At 49.0% G+C, this 18,539-nt stretch overlaps 1 protein-coding gene across 2 annotated transcripts in view; it reads left to right on the top strand.

Moving 5' to 3' along the window:
* The window catches only part of EDA (ectodysplasin A), a 65,474-nt gene that overhangs the window by 44,276 nt on the left and 2,659 nt on the right, over window positions 1-18,539 (top strand). Inside the window, exons 3-7 of one of the 2 annotated variants that reach the window (XM_032702388.1) lie at window positions 10,919-10,948; window positions 14,065-14,244; window positions 15,521-15,555; window positions 15,652-15,703; window positions 17,954-18,078. In XM_032702388.1, coding sequence (XP_032558279.1) covers window positions 10,919-10,948; window positions 14,065-14,244; window positions 15,521-15,555; window positions 15,652-15,703; window positions 17,954-18,078 — 422 coding nt within the window. Of the gene's footprint in view, window positions 1-10,918; window positions 10,949-14,064; window positions 14,245-15,520; window positions 15,556-15,651; window positions 15,704-17,953; window positions 18,085-18,539 lie in introns of both variants that reach the window. The other variant, XM_032702387.1, reaches the window with a different exon arrangement.

The raw sequence follows: 18,539 nt of genomic DNA, 5'->3' as shown, positions 1-18,539 counted from the left end.
GCACTGACTGCACTTGTGGGTGGACGCAGAGCTGTCCTGATGGATCCTGGGTGCTCCCACAGGCTGTGCTGAAACTTGAAGTGAACTCCTCAGCCCTTCCCACAGCTGCGCGTCGCACAGGGCCCGGCGTTATTAGAAGTGACTGGTGATTCCGTCTGAATTCCACTTCTGAAAACCGGGGCTTTTCGGAACGCCTCGGGTCAAACACTGAACTTCAGGAATCTCAGATAGTTTTTTGTGTTACAAAACAGGGCCGGGGCTAACGAGAGGGGAACAGATGTTCCGGCGGGGCAGGAATGTGGCTGCAACTGAGCCCCGTGGGTCTGGGCCGCGGGAGCCGCGCACCGAGCGCTGCGAGGGCTCAGCTCCTCCCGTGCTGCCGAGCCCTGCCCGCAGCCTCAGAGGCTCCATTGTCTGTTTGCTGGGGCACGTGCAGCTGAGCTGGGGTTTCTGTGCATAAACCAGCTCTGGCCACATCCAGGGAGGGCTCTACAGGCAGACACAAATTGCTCAGCACGTGCTCCGAGCCCGTCCGGTGGCTGTAAGCCAAGGAGCTGGTGCAGAGCTGGATCACATCCACCTTCCCAGCGGGCAGGTGTGGCAACTCCCACTCAGGTCCTGCCCCAGCGACTGCAAGAAGCCTCCTCCTGCAGGTTTTGGGCTGAATAAGCTTGTTTCTCTGGGGGCAGGACTGAGAGGGGATGTCACTGATCCACGCAGGTATCTCCAAGGGCTGTCAGAGGAGGGGGCCAGGCTGTGTTCAGTCATGCCCAGCAACAGGATAAGGAGCAGTGGCTATAAACTAAAACACCACAAGTTCCACCTCAACGTGAGAAAGAGCTTCTTTCCATGGAGGGTGGCAGAGCCCTGGAACAGCTGCTCAGGGAGGGTGTGGAGTCTCCCTCTCTGGAGAGGTCCCAAACCCACCTGAATGTGTCCCTGTGTCACCTGCTCCAGGTGACCCTGCCTGGGCAGGGGGTTGGACTGGATGAATGAGGTGTGGGGCTGCCTGTTCTCATGAGGGCTTTGTTGGCTGTGATCTATGGAGACACTGTTGGAGCTGTGTCTGACCCCGCTCCCACGAGCAGGGTTTGGGGCAGTCCCTTCATGGGTTTGGATGGACAAATACAGGAGTTGGCTGAGCCAGGCAGCACTTCCCCATGTCACAGCTGCTGCAGGGAATTCACTTGGGCTTCTCAACAGTGGTAGGGCCTCTCTTGGGTTTCCTTCCCCCCCCCCTTCCTCCCCCTTTTTGTCTCTTCTTTCCCCCCCTTTTAAAATTCATCCAATCTTTCTATGAGTGTGGGGGGGTGTCTCTCTTGGGCTTCCCCTTTTCCCCCCTTGTTCCCCCTTTTCCTTCTCATTTTTCCCCTCTCCTTTTTCTCCCTCCTTTTTTCTCTTCTTTTTCCTCTTCTTTCTCCCCCTTTTCAGATTCATCCAGTCTTCCCAAGAGTGGTGGGCTCTCTCTTGGGTTTCCTTCTTTTTTTCCCCTTTTCCCCCCTTTTTTTCCCCTTCTTTCTTCCCCTTTTCAAATTCATTCAACTTTTCCAAAAGTGGTGGGGTCTCTCTTGGGTTTCCTTCTTTTTTCCCCTTTTCCCCCTTTTTTTTCCCTTCTTTCTTCCCCTTTTCAAATTTATTCAATCTTTCCAAAAGTGATGGGGTCTCTCTTGGGTTTCCTTCTTTTTCCCCCTTTTCTCCCTCTTTTTCCTCTTCTTTCTCCCCCTTTTCAAATTCATCCAGTCTTCCCAAGAGTGGTGGGGTCTCTCTTGGGTTTCCTTCTTTTTCCCCCTTTTTTTCCACTTCTTTTCCCCCCTTTTCAGACTCATCCACATAGGAGTGCATGTGGGTGCACACAGACAGATCCTTGGATATAAATTCCACGCTGTTCCGTGTAATTAAACCATCAGTTCCCAGGCAGCTGCTCAACGCTACAGAGGTTTTCCATCCAATTAGGCAGAATTACGTATGGGAAGGAGAAAAACATGTCAAGTTCTGCAGGGATGAGGCAGTCCAAGAGATTTCCTCCCACCTGCCCTCGATTCCTTATGGATACCCGTGGTGGGAAGGGCGCGTTTCAAACATCCAGCAAACAATTTGGGAGAGCCTCTCGTAGGCCGGGTTAAAACCTTGCTGCAGCACCACTTGGGAATCATTTCTGCTGGAATTCATGACATATGTTAGTTGTTTATCTTAGTGGGATGTGACTAAAAATGTCAGAGTGTTTTGTGTTAAGCAACAACCGAATAAAACAAACAAAATAAAAACACAGCTGTAATACCACGCTTTAAATTGTTGGGTTCAAATATGTGGGATTGATAAAGTAAGCAATAGGGTGCAGTGGTGTATAGAAAATCAGCCTTGTGAGTCCAGCCAGAGCCAAAAAAAGCCTTGAGATAGTGCTGTTGTTTGTCAGCTCTGCTTAAGGACCCAGTGCTTGGAATCCAACCTAAACGCCTGAAGGGAACAAAAGGCACATCATCTCCTTCCATAGCCAGCGAGAGTGTGGAAAATGAAATATGAAGGCCACAGGTTCTGGTGTGAACCCCAGGAACTTGGCTGGGACTGATTATGTGGGAGCGAGTTGAGAAGGGTGGGGATTTATGTTTGATTGGCTTTTTGTGTTTTTGAGGAGGCAGTGCAGTGTTAGTTTGCCAGCAACAGTGGCTCTGTAGTTAATTGGGAGCAGGATTTTGTCTTTGCTTGTGACCACATTTGTGCTGTGGTGTCCTTGCACCTACTCAGCGGAGGCTGGAGATGTTTTTTTAGAGCCTTCATGGTACCAGCAGGTTGTCCTGGTGCCTTGCCACCGATCCCAGGGTGGATCTGGATGGGGTGGAGGAGATAAATCAACTTGGTTGTTCTTTGTGTCCTATAAAGTGATTCCCATTGCAGTGAGTAAGGTCACCTCTGCCTTACCCAAGAAAGCAGCGAGGAAGGATTTTCAACAGAGCTCTGGGTGTTGGAGAAACAGAGTTGAGGAACTGGTGTGACTGGATCCAGCCCTCTCCCCCTAAACAGGACCAGCACTGTGACAGAGGTGACAACAGCAGAGGTGACAGACCTCTATAGGACACTTTCTGTTCCAGCCTGGTTCTTCTACAATCCTGCACCTATTTTTTTCCTCATGCCAAAAAGCCCTTAGGAGACACCCAGGGCTGGTGGGTCTCCACATGCTGCAGCCCCTCCCTTCAAACAGCATCTGATGACCTTCGAGTCCCACCATCCTTTTTAAGGTGGAAAAACCTGTTGAATGCATGAGAGCAGCTACATTCATCCTCCTCTTCTGTCCTTTCCAGCTGGGGGGTTGCTTAACATGGCACCTTTACCTGGAGCAGGTTGAAGACTGATGGTCCCTTAGGTCTGTCTCTTACTCACACTTCAGTTCTGATCATCTTGAACTGAAGTAAGCAGATTTTTTTCCCTTGAATATGTGTAAAAATCAGGATAAACTACATCCTGACCTACTGTCACTGCTGGCATTATCTCTGTTTATTTGTTTTCAACTATCCTTAACAGCTTGACCAGCTTATTCCCTGAAGAGTCTGGGTTGTGTCAAGGCAGGCAAAAATCTCTGAGTATTGACAGGAGAAAAAAATTTTTCTCAACAACAACAAAAAAACCCCCTGTTCTGTGATGAATATCTTGTGTCATCTGAAGCTGCTTGAGAGGAGAGATTGTGGCTCTCTGGCATCTCGTGTCACTCCAGGGGCTCCAAGGATGGCTTGGGATGAGCTGTGACTTCTCTCCCTGTGTTTTCAGACCGATGAGCTTGAACTGGGGTCTGGTGTACGGGATCAGAGGAATAGGGAGGGAGCAGGCTACTGATCCATGGAGCTCCTGGAGCAGCATCTGCTCATCTGGATGACACATGGATGGAGGCTTGTCCTTTGGTGGAATGCAAGGAGGGGAGCAGGGAGGCAGCACAAGGCCACTCTTATACCAAAGCCACCACAAGAGAAGTGAGTCTCAGCCCTTGGTGTCGGTGCACAAGCTTTGCTCACACCCTCTGGCCAAGCAGCCCCAGAAGTGACCTCAGTGCGGGACAATTCCCCTGGAGACGTGGGAAAAGTTCATCAAAGAGCTGAAGAATTGTCTCAAAAAGTGGATGTAGCCAAGGGAGTGCCTCTGGAGAGCCCAGAATGAGCTGCAAACTCTCCTTGATCTCCCAGGCTGGAGGAGACTGGCTTTGGGAGCCTGGCTTTGGGTGTGGGGCAGCTCAGTCCGGCACAGGGGTGGGGAATCAGAACTGGCAGCCATGAGTTGGCTCCGAGCCATTTTTGGGGACTCAGCAGCCTGTAACTCCGGAGTGGGACGGGGCAACCACTGAGCAAAGGCTGTTGAAGTTTTGGGCTGTGTCTGTGCTGTGCAGGTGGAGCAGCACGGGGGGATGTCCCTCGGGAGCCACGCTGGGAACTGTTGTGGGAGGAAGGACGAGGAGGGAGCACTGGTTTATGGGGTGCTGGTTTATGGGGTGCTGGTTTATGGGGTGCTGCTGTGGAGCTTCTCAATGTTGGATGTATCCAGAAACAGACCATTAAGGCCTTTTCACATACAAATTTCCAAGAGTTTTGAAACAAGAATGAAACAAAAGCAGAGAGAAAGAAGCAGCAGTGGTGGTCCAGGGAGGCTGAATGGCCCTGGGCTCTGCCCTACACAGGAACACATCAGGCAGTGCTGTTTCATCCTTCCCCTCCTTTGTACGATGAGTTCCCTCTCTGTTTTCTAACAGAATGTATTCCCTATATTCAGATTTATTGAAATTAGTTCTAGCCTTGTACTGGAGCATCACATCCCTGATTCGGGTCCAGCCTGTAAGTATGGGCAGCATCTTCCCTCCACACTTAGCAGAAGACCCCCCTTCCTCGTCCCACCCCTCGAAAAACCACTCTGGCAAGGCACACCAGGAGTTTGGAGTAGCACAGGATATGTTTTACTTCTGGGATATTTTCCTTGATCTATAATTTATCATCTTTTCTAAATATTCTGGAGTAATAATGCCAGAGCTGCTCTTCAAGACCTGTTGCCTTTCTGCCTGGAGTTGGTGAAGCAACACTTTCTTTTTCAGGGAAAGGGAAAAAATTCCTCTTGTTCCAGTGTTTGTATCACTGACTGATAGTTCAGTAGAGTCCAAGAAGCTTTCATCTGGATAGACCAAATTTCCTGAAAATGTTGAAAACATATTGGTTCCAAACCTCCCCCAAAGCACATGTTCTAGATTAAGCATGTGTTGGGAGCTGACATCCCTCTCTCCCCAACTCCACTGTAATCTGGCATTAATAAAGCCATACTTAAAAATATTTGAAAAGCTTTACATATCTCCTACCCATGAGAATGAAGTGAATGTCACTGCACTGCTGCTGTGAAGGAAACAACTGAATTTTGGAGGTTTGACCAAGTGGAGGGTTTTGATCTTATTCGTTGGGACAACTTACATCCATGTCAGCAGGAGGTTTGTCACTTGAAATCTCAGGTAACATTTTTGCTTCTCTTTCCACCTTAGTATTGGTCAAATAGGGATAGAGGTGTTGGTTGATGGGCAGGATTTATAGAATCACAGCATCACTGAGGTTGGAAAAGACCTCCAAGGTCATGGAGTCCACCCTGTGCCCGATCCCCACCTTGTCCCCCAGCCCAGAGCACTGAGTGCCACATCCAGTCATTCCAGGGATGGGGACTCCACCTGCTTCCAGTATCTGAAGAGGCTGCAGAGAAGCCAGGGAGAGAGTCTTCATCAGGAACTGGAGTGGTGGGACAAGGAGTAATGGGTTCAAACTGAAAGGGGGGAAATTTAGGTTCAATATATGGAAGAAATCCTTCCCTGGGAGGGTGGGGAGGCCCTGGCACAGGCTGCCCAGAGAAGCTGTGGCTGCCCCATCCCTGCAAGTGTCCCAGGCCAGGTTGGACGGGGCTTGGAGCAACCTGGGCTAGTGGAAGGTGTCCCTGCCCATGGCAGGGGGTGGCACTGGATGATCTTTAAGGTCCCTTCCAACCCAAACCAGTCTGTGATTCTATGACTTAACCATTTTATGTGTATTTTATGAAGGACTGAGAAGTGATGTGACAGTTCTGGGTGATGTTGACATCTCAGTAATCACCAGGATTTTGTCTCTAATTGTGTTTGTAACCTAGGATGAAAATAATTTCTCAGTACCTCCACCCTCTCATCTCTCAGGACAGAATAGTAATGGAAACAGGGATGGCTCACTGGAGTTACCTGGTCTTACATATACCCCAGACCAGTCTGGGTTATTATACCCCAGACCAGTCTGGGGTATAATAACTTAGTGACAGGAAAATAGACAAGGGACACCTTAATAATCCCAGGGGGCAGCAGTGAACTCTGAAAACAGGTTGGCACAGCCTGCAAAGGATGGATGGATACCTAAAAATGGTGGTTGCTGCTCCATACCTTCCCCAAACTGGAAGAACACCTTGAAGACATCAATTGGTGTCTGTTCTAAACCGAATGATGCAGCTAAAACATGGTTGTGGCACTGGATGACTTCATCCTGCTCTTGGCAACTGGGAATTCAAGCACATTCAGCAGCCTCTGTAGGTATGTCCTTTGTTTGACTGATTTCTATAATGGTCACCCTTTTATAGGTCTTATATAAAATAAGTGTAATTACAAAGATCTGTTCCCATCAGTAAAACCAGTTTGAACTGTTTTGCAGGAATTTGAACTATTTCTTGTTAATCCACACACACACAGCTAATAAGGGAATGCAGGGTTTTTTTAATATCCTATTTATATCAGCATATGTCCTAAAGAAGTTTGGGATATTTCTGTATTTATAGTAAATCATAGCAGTGTGTAGCGTGAGGAAAGAGAAATCAGAGGGGGGGGAGAGTAAACCCTATTAATCTTTATAAGAGAAAACATGTCACATGTAATATCCTTGAGTTGCATCACCATCTGTTTTTTTTTTTCTGAAGCCTTTGGAAGTGGTCCAGCAGATGATAGGGCTGCTGGGGCTGGAACCTGCTCCCTGAAGCATGGTTAGATGTCTTCTGCTGCTTGCTGGGCCACAGCTGTGGGTTTGTGCACCAAAAACTCATCCCTTGCAAATGTTTTCTTCAGCTCAAAGTGAGAAGTCTGTGTCTGAACCCACTGTGCTTCTGCTAGAAGTGATTTGGAATTGTTTGGAGCCTTCCACTTGTGGTGGCTCTGCGGGATTCCAGGGGGGCTCTTCTGTTTGGGTTGGGGTTTTGTCATCATATAAAGTTGTCCTTTCCTGCTTGTACCTTTCCCTCAAAGTTTACCACTCTTGCTGGCTTGATATTCCCTCCTTTTCTGTTATCCTTCCCTTTTATTTCCCAACACGTGTGGAAAATAAGCTTTTGGAGAAGTCTAGCTCTGGGATGCTGCTCAAAGCCAGGGTCTCCAAAGCCCAGTGTGCAGCATTCCTGCTCTCACCTTGGCTGGGGAAATCCCATCCTGGGATGGAGAACTCAGCTGGCAGAGGATGGGCTGACCTGAGTTACCACAGCAGGAGTCAGAGGCTTTTCCCGGAGGAAATCCAAGGAAAGGGAATATAAATGTTAGGAGGAGATCAGGTAGCTTAAACATTTCAAGTCAGACCGTAGCCTGCCCCAGAGCTTCAGTAGTTAGGCAAAAATAACCTCCCAGGGGGACTGATGAGCTTTGGAGAGACATTTCAGCAGTGACCGGTGACACCAGGTCACTTCAGTGACTTCTTGCTCTGAGCCAGAAGATCCCCTCCAAGCCTGTGCTCCTTCTCAGGAGCCTTCTCATTTCCAACTGGATGATCTTGGGGAGCAGTTCACACATGTGAGGACGTGCCAGTGCTGTCCTTGAAGCCCTGACAGGTCTTCTCCCTCCGTGCCCATCACCAGAGCCTTTCCCAGCGGTGCTTCCACCCTTTCCCAGTGTTGATGGCTCACTTGACCACTTCTTGACCATCCCAGGAGCCCTTCTGTGAAACTCTTCTCATTTCAGTTCACCTTTCTGCATTAGATGATCAGGATTGGCTGTGTTGCTCCCAGGATTTTCACACCCGCTCCCTGAGGGGCAGCAGGATTTCCCCAAGTCTTCCAGAGGTGTTCCCATTCTAGGATTGTATTTCTGCCTTGCCTGGCTGAGTGACAGCAACTGAACATGTGCAGGTGTTGTCCTGAGGAGCTCCATGATCCAGCAGAGCAGTTTATTATTTCCCATGTATATATATTTTATAGGACTATATATTTGGTATGACTGAACCTCATTCCATGCTTATTATCCTTCAAAGCCATCCAGCCTGTCCTCTCTGCTATTCCAGTCCTCTTCTGTATTAACAGTTCTGGTCCACTTCCCTCCCTCTGGCAAAGCTAAAACAAGGGAGTGAACAGAGCTGACAGCTCCTTCAGGGAGGGATTAGAATTTAAATGTAGATTTAATTTCAGCTGAAAGACAGGAAATGTAGAAGGGGAATGGTCTTCCCTGGGTCTGGGGTCTGGTTTGACCTCAAAGGTATGCAGACAGCATGTGGAAAGGGGGTTGGAAAAAGGTGGGATTAGTGGGAAGAAGGGTAGAAGTCCAGAAGGATAACTCTGCTTGGGTGGCTGTTGTGTTTGATCCCGGCAGTCAGCACCAGGAGCTGGATCTCCAGGACATTCCTAATGGATGTGTGAAGGGATTCGTGAGGAATGGGGGTGACACAGGAAAGGTGCACTTAAGGTTATTTCTATAAAGAAGGGCAGAGAGGTACCAGGGAGCAGCTGAGGCCTTGGATTGCTTTCAGATCCCATCAGGACAGGATCAGGGACACCTTCCACTATCCCAGGTTGCTCTGAGCCCCGTCCAACCTGGCCTTGGACACTTCCAGGGATGGGGCATCCATTACATTATAACAGTATTATGTGTTCAACCACTGCAGCATTTAACAAGCTTTACTGCTTAAATATTGGGTTCTGGCCTCTGGAAAACCTGGCAGAAAGGATTTTTTAATTATAATTTTTCTCCTCTGCCCGTCAGTGTTTGGATGATGTACATCAAGTCAAGTTTTTAAGCCTTGAGCCTCAGCACCTTTTGTTCTGAGGGAGCATTGATCTGAAATTTCCGTGGCCCTCAGCTTCTCAGACTCAGTAATTTATTACCATTGTGGCCTAAATTGAGCAAGAGCTCATGAATTGACTATTTTGAGCAAAAAATGAGCAAAACTTTGTCTTCTGCTCCATGAGACGAACGTTCAGCTCCGCGCTGCAATTAAATCCCCCACCCCTGCTATTGGGAGGCAAACAGATGCAGACCCCAGAGAGTCAGAAGCTCCCAAGCCTAATAACACTGGGGTTTTTTCCCCCCCCTCTTGTGTCAGGAGTATTCCCCATGTTTGTCGAAAGATTCACTTGCAGGGCCATAACATCTCTCTCTGCCGTGCCTGGAACAGATGCGCGTGTTGTAATATGGACTGCGAACATTGACATCCCATGTGGTTCTCATTCCTCCCATTCATCTTTGAAGCTAATTGGTTGCAGGCAGCCCCGATGTGTCTGGCTGGCCGCAGCTATTTGTACTTTCACTCTGGTCGTGGCGCTAATGGTGTGATATATGGAACATGAAATAAACTCTCGTGACTCCGAGGGCTGCGCAGGCACAGGCGCGGCACTCCCCTCTCGCTGCCTTGGGCTGGGGGGCAGGGACATTTCTCCACGCTGGAAATGTTGTTAACCAGCTGGTGCCTCCAACGAGGGCTGGTGGAGCTCGGGAATGGCAAAAAAAGTGGAGCTCGTCTGCCCTGCCTAGGTCTTGCAGTTTGTCTGCTCGTGGTGGAGCTGCTGGTGCGGCTTCCTGGCGAGATCTGGGCCTGGCATTGCTGGAAACCCACGTGTTGTCCCGTCTGCCTGTTTTAATAGCGTGAAGATTGTAAAAAAATTAGATTGTAAAAAAACTGGACTAGCAGAAATAGTATTTTAAATCATAGAATCACAGAATGGTTTGAGTCGGATCTTAAACTCATCCCGTTCCACCCCCTGCCACGGGCAGGGACACCTTCCACCAGCCCAGGTTGCTCCAAGCCCTGTCCACCCTGGCCTTGGACACTTGCAGGGATGGGGCAGCCACAGCTTCTCTGGGCAGCCTGTGCCAGGGCCTCCCCACCCTTCTAGGGAAGGATTCCTTCCTAAAATTTATAGATAATGCCTTCTATAGATAATTCCATAATTTTCCCATGACTCACCAGCATAATGTAGGGAAATTATTATTCCTGTTAAAAAGGCATCAGTGATGTTGCTGGGTATTTCTCTGATCCTTCCCTCATCTTTCTTTTTACCAGCCATGGAAAAATGGCACTTCTGTTGGGAATTTGCCTTTCTCCACCACCTCAGGCTCAAAGCAACCTCGTTACCTTCCATTTGTTATAATTCTCTCTCAGTTAAAGGTGATTTCAGTCATCAACATGTGCTAAAACCTGGGTTTTAGAGGGATTTCACTGATGAACAGCAAGGGAATATTTGGGGAATTTTGCAGTTCATTCCCATCCGTGATTAATTCTTGGGGAAGCAATGGAACATGTTTCACACTTCAGCCTCTGCTCAAAAAGTCCTGTCATTTCTCAGCTTCACTATAAATATTTTCTCTTCGTGCTAGGGAGCTTTGGGTTCCCATTGTTCAAAACAGCTAGTTCATAACAATTCTTTGCTTTTGTGTTTTTTTAGTATTTTATTCTTATTTTTAAACAACTTGGCTCACAAGGAATCGGCAGGGGGTTGGACCAGATGATCTTTAAAGATCCCTTCCAACCCAAACCGCTCTGTGATGCTCTAATATTTGGGTTACTGCTCTCAGCTCAGACCATTCCAGTGCAGCTTCATGGGCCACAAACTCATCCATTGTCCACTTGGAAAATAAAATGGCAATGGGAATTTGCTCCACTGAAATGATCCCTGAATTTCACTAGTTTTCTTCTTTTTTTCTTTGTAGGTCCAAGCTCAGTGAAAAACAAGAAAAAGGGTAAGTTTGAGTTTTAACTTAATTTTCCTTTCTGTGTTTGTCACCCAGCTGTGAATTCTCTTTGGATAACACAAAGGAGAAACCAGCAGCAGCTTTCAGCTCTGGGAAGGGCAGGGATAACACCCACAACACCCTTAAAACTTCCCTTAGCACTGAAGGAAGTTAATTATGTTCTATAAAAGTAATCCTGAAGATGGTGTAATTAAAGAATGGAGTAGAATTGAGTCATGAACCAGCATCATGAGCCACTTGCTGTTTGCCAGCCTTGGCTTTCATCCTGAGCCTGCCAACCAGCAGCCCGGGGTTCCCTTCACACCCACCAAACCCAACAGACACACTTTGCATCCCACTTTTCCTAACACCTATTGGTGGATTGTTGGGATTTGGGTTATTCAGGTGGCAGCCCTGTGTTTCTTGGATTGCTGATGCCATCCTTGTCTCTGTAGGACTCCTGGGGAACATTTAACACTACCAGGAGCTTGAGTGAGTCCCAAGATCCAAGTTGCTCTGTCGACTTTTCCTCATAAACTGCTGCAGTCTCAGTTCCAGGGAAACACAGTCAGTTACCTGGTTTTGCCCCTTGTAACCATCCAAATGCTTCTGGGGGTGCTTTAAAAGCTTACAACAGATTGTAGGTGTGTGTAACTGGAGGTTGTGGTGTCTCCAGGCCCAGAGACCTCAGCTCACCGAGGGGCTCACACCCCATGTGAGCAGCACGTGGTGCTCCTACCCAAGCACTGACAGCTGCAGTGGCAACTCTCTGCTTGCTACCTGTTGTAGCTAATGTGTATTTAATTAACAGAACAGTTAGTTGTTCAGCAATTCTCTGTGTCCCTCAAGAGCCCTTCCTGCTCCATTCCCACCAGCAACAGCGGGAGCAACCGAGCTTCCCATGTCTGTCCTACTGTAATAACACGTCAAATCACATTAATCCTTGGATGCAAACTCCAGATGCACAGCTTAGAGGTGGAAACAGGCCACAGTTAGAGACTTCATTTGTACTGACTCTCAGAAGCAGCATAAAATTTTATGTTGGAGGAGTTTGTCCTAACAAAGCTCAGAAACCCTCAACCCACATTAAACCAGCCCAGCTAATAACAGGTGATGGCTGTGGTGTTCAGAGCAGTTCCAGAGGGATGGGGAGATCTCCCAGAGCTGTATTATATACAGCTGTATAAAATAGTTCAATTTTATGGTATTGTCACATTTAATTCTTTTTAGAGTTAGAGCTTATTGTTTGCTGGGCAAGGATTAAGGAGAACTCCCTGGTCCTGTCTACCCTGTGTTTCAGAGCCTGCCTGGTATGTGGGTACAGACACCAGGAGACTTGGCAGGCTGGGATTTGGGTGCTGGGACCCTCCCTGGAGAGCTGATAGGGAGGCTGGGGTCCCCTCAGACAAACAAATCAAATATCTTTTGTCTTGTGAGTTTAATAAGTGAGATTTGTTAATGCAGAGAAATAGTTGAAATGACTCGGAGGAGGGGAACGCACAGAAAATGTGGGATGTGCAATTGTCTCACTGCTCAACCAGCAGCTCCCTTAGTAGCAGACCAGACTTCTGAGGCAGATGAGTTAAACCAGCTGTAATTTGTATCCCTCTTGGGAAGGAAAGCCAGGAGTGACAGCAGCAGCATTCCCGACTCCCTGCATTCGATCCTCCCTTCGGATGGTCTGGATCAGGGGATGTGAGTGAGGGGAGTTCAGTGTGTTTTAGGGGAAAGAGGTGATGGGGGTGATTCAGAGTGATCAACTCCAAGGCACATCATCAGCCCAGGGAAGAAAATCTCTGGATTAGGGGAAGGCTGGATTGTGGCCAGCTTGGGTTGGAAGTCGTGGCTGCTGATCTGGACAGAAATATTGCTGTGGAGATTTGTCCCCTTAAACCTTCCCCCCCCCCCCTTTTTTTGGACACCAGTGTTATTTTACTCACCCCTCCTTACTTTAACTTAGTTTTCTGGATGCTTTAATTACCCACACAATTGTCCCGCACTGATGTCCATGTGCCCATGTTCCTGGCTAATGGCCACCTAGAAATTTCCACCCCTGTCCTAACAAAAATAGATGGATTTCTCCTTATAGTTTTATCCCATTACAAAGATGGATATTAGTCGAGAAACAAGTACATAAAGGTACTTGGAAACTATTCCAATAACCATAATTTCATATCCCAACTGCTGCTGTCATGTAGCAAAGTGTTTAATTCTGTCCTACTGGGGACCTTGTGGCAGCAATTGGAGTGATTTTGCTCCATTTATGCTCTTTGGCATAAAAACTGTTACAAACTGGCATCTTAATAACTACATCAAAAGAACATAATTTCTGTTGGGGACCTGGAAAATCAGCTGAGGACAGGCCAGGCTTTCCCTGCAGACCTGGTTTCAGTCCACTTTGTATGAGTAGTTACTGATGTGATTGTGCCATTTCTCTTCCTGGGGCCACGTGATGTGTTTGAGGATCATTTTAAGGAAGAAGGTTTTTTTTTCCATGAGGTTTATAAAATACTGGCACATGTTGCCCAGAGAAGCTGTGGCTGCCCCATCCCTGGAAGTGTCCGAGGCCAGGTTGGACTGGGCAGGGTGTGGAAATGGATGGTCTTTAAGGTCCCTTCCAACCCAAGCCATCCTGTGATTCCACGATTATAAGAATTTCCCAGTGCTTCCATCTTCGTGATGGGGTTAGTCCTTCCCTTACCCCTCCATCCAGAGCCCAGCATATTTAATTATTTTGAGGCACAAGCAGCACAGGGGTTCCTCCAGCAACGCTGCAGCTCAGCTCTGAACTGCCCTCTGGAGGAGACCAAGCCGTGGGGATCATCTCCTAATCCTAGTGTGTAACAGGTAGGGAAGATTTCCACTGTTTTCCATCGACAAATGGAAAACTGAGAAACTGTGGAGTGGGTCACCTGGACTTTACCACTCCAGCCTTGGCTGGGTGTGTTGGAGTGTCCATGGGTCACGGGGAGCATCCTGACTGTATCCAGAGAGCATCCCAGAGCCGTAGGGCCGTGACCAGCTCTGGGACACGCTGCCCCCGAGGGCACCCCCTGTCTGCCACTCCCTGCAGGTCAAAGCCCACCCTACGTGCAGAAGGTAACACCTGACCTTGTGTTTTCCAGGAAAGAAGGCTGGTCCTCCAGGGCCCAATGGTCCCCAAGGGCCACCAGGTCCTCCCGGGCCACAGGGTCCCCCCGGCATTCCCGGCATCCCCGGGATTCCCGGCACAACCGTCATGGGACCGCCCGGCCCCCCTGGCCCGCCGGGCCCTCAGGGACCCCCCGGCCTGCAGGGCCCCTCAGGTGAGAGCTCTGTCCCTCCTCTGCTCGGAGCTGGGGACGCCATCGGCGCAGGAGATGCCACACGGGAATAAAAGGGCTCCGTGTTCCCCCTGAGGAGTGTCTGGATGTGATGGCACAGCATCCTGGAGCAGGACTCGGGTGTCCTGGGTCAGGTTGGATGGGGCTTGGAGCAACCTGGTCTAGTGGAAGGTGGCAAGAAGTGGAACGAGATGAGCTTTAAGGTCCCTTCCCACCCAAACCAGTCTGTGATTCCATGATTCTTTGCATCAGGAAGGCAGGAACCACAGTAGATTCTCACCCCTGCCTTCCCTTCCCCCTCCTACCATCCAGAGAAAAATAGTTTTCTCCTGCAGTTCTTGGTTCCATTTTTCTCCATTTCCCTGTGTCTGCACCACATTATTTCTCCACGGAGTCGTGTGGTGATTATTTTGCTAAAATCCATGAATTTAATAACTCCTTAAAATGCAGGTTAGTGGACATTCCCATCAGCAGTGTTCATTATATCTACATGAGCAGTTTAATATTAATAAACACATCTCCAGAGATGTCAGAGCTATTACCCTGTAGCCCACATGGCTCAAGGGAAAACTTGGAGACTTCTCAGTTTTTATCTCAGAAATTGTGGAAGGTGTCCCTGCCCACCGCAGGGGGTTGGAACTGGATGATCTTTAAGATCCCTTCCAACCCGAAGCACTCTGGATTTCTGGGATTCTGTGATCCTTAATTGGCTGAGCAGAGGCAGGAGCAGCAGGAGGCCTCAGCTCCAGTATCCTGCCAGAGGCATCTCCTCCTTAATAGGGGTTTGGCTCCCGGAGAAGGGAGATTTCAGCGTGGAGCTGGGATGCAATGAATGACCTGAGCTACTGCAGAGGGAAACTTGTCATCTTGGCAGCCAAGAGGCTTTTGGCCACCACAAAGCGGGGAAAGGGTTGTGCAATTTTTCCTTCTAGTGGAAACTGGTTGAATAATGGTTGAATTTTTAATTTTGATGGCAGAAATGCAGGAATAAAATAGGGAAATGTAGGATTAATATTTTTCTTCTTTATGTATTTTTTATATTTTTTTAATATTTATATTTTATATATTTTAATGTTGCCTGCACCCCATACTTGTGGTGCTGTCCTTCTCCTGTTAATGGGGGGTTACTGATTACTATGGGGTAAGAGAAGTTTTATTTCTATGGGGGTTTAATGGTTATTGTGGGGTAAGAGGAGTTTTATTTGTGGGATTCTTCACTCAACGCTCTTCTTCAACAACATGAAATTGCCTTTTGCAGGTGCCACAGACAAGGCCGGCTCCAGAGACATCCAGGTGGGTTGATCTTCCCAGGAAAAAGCCCAGCCTTGGGAGGGGTTTTTGTAAATATTTCCTGGCTACATTTGCTAATGCTGTGTTTGGCGTTTGCAGCCAGCTGTGGTCCACCTTCAAGGCCAAGGCTCAGCAATCCAAGTGAAGAATGGTAAGGATCTCTTGATATTGGTGGTTACTGGAAAGGGCCCATCCTGCACCCGTGGCATCATACCTGGGTCTAATTCCATCCCATAACAGGGCTCCCAGATTTTCCCTGCACCCATGGCCTCGTATCTAGGTCTCAGTCCATCCCATAACACAGCTCCCAGATTTTCCCTGCTGTTATCCCCCAGGACAGTCCAGTTCCCCTGCCCAGACTCCCATGAGAAGAGTCTCCATTCCCGTTTCCCCTGAGCTCCTGTTTATCTCCCAGGTTATCCCTATCCTGTATATCCCAGTAATTCTGTCCCACTGAATCTCCCTCCTGACCTCCAGGTACATTTTGGGCCTCCTCCAACCTGCTGTTGTCCCACCAGTGTTCCCCAGACCCTCGATGGCCAACCTTTCCCCCCCCCCCCATTCCATTTTAATCCCTCAGCGTATCCTTGTCCTGCCTCACCCCCATTATCACGTGTTTCTCCAGTTTCCCAGTAATTTAAGGCAGGGGAAGGCACAGTGGTGTGAGGACACAAAGGTGCCCAGGCTACCAGCTCTTCCTGGAATCCTTGAGCATCTCCACCCCCACCAACAGCCTTTAGACCATTATCCCAAGCCCTGCTGAGACATTTCACATCCACAGGCAGCTCCTTGCTCTCCTCCTCCTCCCTGGATCCCCATCCAAGTTCTCCTCAAGTTCCTGCTCTCTTTGCCAACAGCTGGGGCTCATTCATTCCTGCTGCCTCCCTGCTCTGGCTGGGCTGGAGAGGAGCTGGATGTGTTGTCCCCTTCCCGAGTCCCCTCGTGCAGCTCCCTGGGGAGCACAGACAGTCCTGGGACATGTCCCCTTATCCCAGACTCCCAAGGGTGGGTGCAGCAGGATGGGGCTGCAGGACCCCTGTCCATGAATTCCTGCCTGATACATGGGATGAGGAGGGCTGGCCACTGCTGCTGTGGGAGGGCAGCTTCTCCCTCAGCAGCCGTGAGAGTGGGAGCTGGAGTTTGTCTTGGATAGGGCAGTGTGCTTCCAGCTCCCCAAAACTCAAAGGAAACCGTCCGTTCCCAGGAACAATATGAGGGGAAAGATGCCGTTTGCTTGCATTCAGAAAGCAGTGATCCCTTTATTGCTGGGAGTGCTGAGGGTTTACAGAGGGTATGCTGCTGTCTAAGAGTGGGAATGCCCTGTGAGTGTCCTTCCCTGCTGCTCGGGAACAATCTGGTGCTGTGAGCCAAGAATTCCGTCCAGCTGCAGCCTGGCGGGCTCGGACAGGGGGCAGGGAGTGGAGAGGGAGGAAAAGAGTGGGATCTGATAAACTGAGGCACCTACAGAGGTTGGCTCAGTTCAGGGCTCACAGCAAAGTCTGTCCCCTGGGTCCGTCCAGGGAGCAGAGCTGTGCTCATGTTGTCAGTTATCCCAGTGCCAGGACTGGGTGGTGGATCCATAAATCCCTGACTTTTTGGTCCCTTGCACTATTTTGTACTATTCTTTCTTCTTTTTATTTACCTTTTTTTCTGGGGGGGAGTGGGTAGGAAACAGAGAGGGTTGACATGTAGAAATCTTCTGATACCTTTTGAGTCCATGAGTGCACCTACACTACTGTTGCAGTCCAGCTCCAGAATGACTTTTTGGAGCAAATTTCCTGATTATTCCTACTCACCACATTTCAGCTTGCAGGGGATGCCCTCCAAAAAGATACCTAATACATCCCACCTGTTAATGCACAATGAGTGTGAGGAAGCCAAGCTGGTACAGGAATAATTTTCAAGTATATAAAGTATGGAAGAAAAGAAACAAAAAACAATGTGGAGGGACCCCAGTTAGGGGTTACTGTGGTGGGACGTGGTGCAGTCTCCTATTTTGTTGTTATTTTGGCTTTTAAAAACCTTGGAGACGTAATGACAAAGTGTTTGTTAAGATAATGCTGGTGGCAAAGTCAGAGATGGGGAAGTCAAGGAACACCAGAATGAAAATCAGTTGTGTGACCCTGTTTTTGAGGACGAGGAGAACGACCCTGGATGAGGGCAGGGAGAGTTGTCCCCCAGTCATGCTGTTCACTGCAGGAAATGGGTGTCCCCAGCAAGTGGCAGTGTGACCAGAGCTAGAGAGGAGCCCCAGCTATCACACCCTAGTCTTGAATTCTGGGATTGTCCCACTGAATTCCTTGACTTCGGGCTGTGTGACCCCTGCAGTGTGACTGTATTTTTGTGCTCCCGCGCTTTTCCTCTGACAGGTACTGAGTGACTGCCGTTTTCTCATACTGAGATCTTTCAGGTGGAGTCCTCAATGACTGGTCTCGCATCACTATGAACCCCAAGGTGTTTAAGCTGCATGCCCGCAGTGGGGAGCTGGAGGTACTGGTGGACGGCACATACTTCATCTATAGTCAGGTAGAAGTGAGTACGGTCCTAGGCTAACTCCTATACTTGTGTTCCAATGGAAGCCTTGCATGAACCACGAGAGGGCTCCAGACAACTACCAAATGCCAACAGCTTGTGTGTCCTTGTAACCGCTTCAGCTCTGGGGTGTGCTCGGGAGGATGTGGTTTCACACACCTTTTGCCGTGACACCGCCCTCAAGAGATTGGTTGGTTATCCCCATCCCACACCCAGCAGTGCCCTTTGCTCATCCTCCAGTTCTCTGTGCAGTCACTCGCCAGCCCTCCCAAACCTCCCTGCGGAGAGGACGCTGCGCTCTGTGCTTTAAAAGAAATGTAAGGCCCAACCCCAGGCAGTTCGGGGTCATTTCGAAGCCACGTTGCTCTCTGCAAGCGTAGGGCTCTCGGCCCAGGTGGTTTGGCCAAACTCCAGCCCAGGTAACTCCCCCTCTGCCGTGTGGCCTCATCCCACAC

Source organism: Chiroxiphia lanceolata, chromosome 14 (genome assembly GCF_009829145.1).
Source record: "Chiroxiphia lanceolata isolate bChiLan1 chromosome 14, bChiLan1.pri, whole genome shotgun sequence".
Lineage (NCBI taxonomy): Eukaryota > Metazoa > Chordata > Aves > Passeriformes > Pipridae > Chiroxiphia > Chiroxiphia lanceolata.
This window is presented reverse-complemented; position numbering and strand designations above follow the sequence as displayed.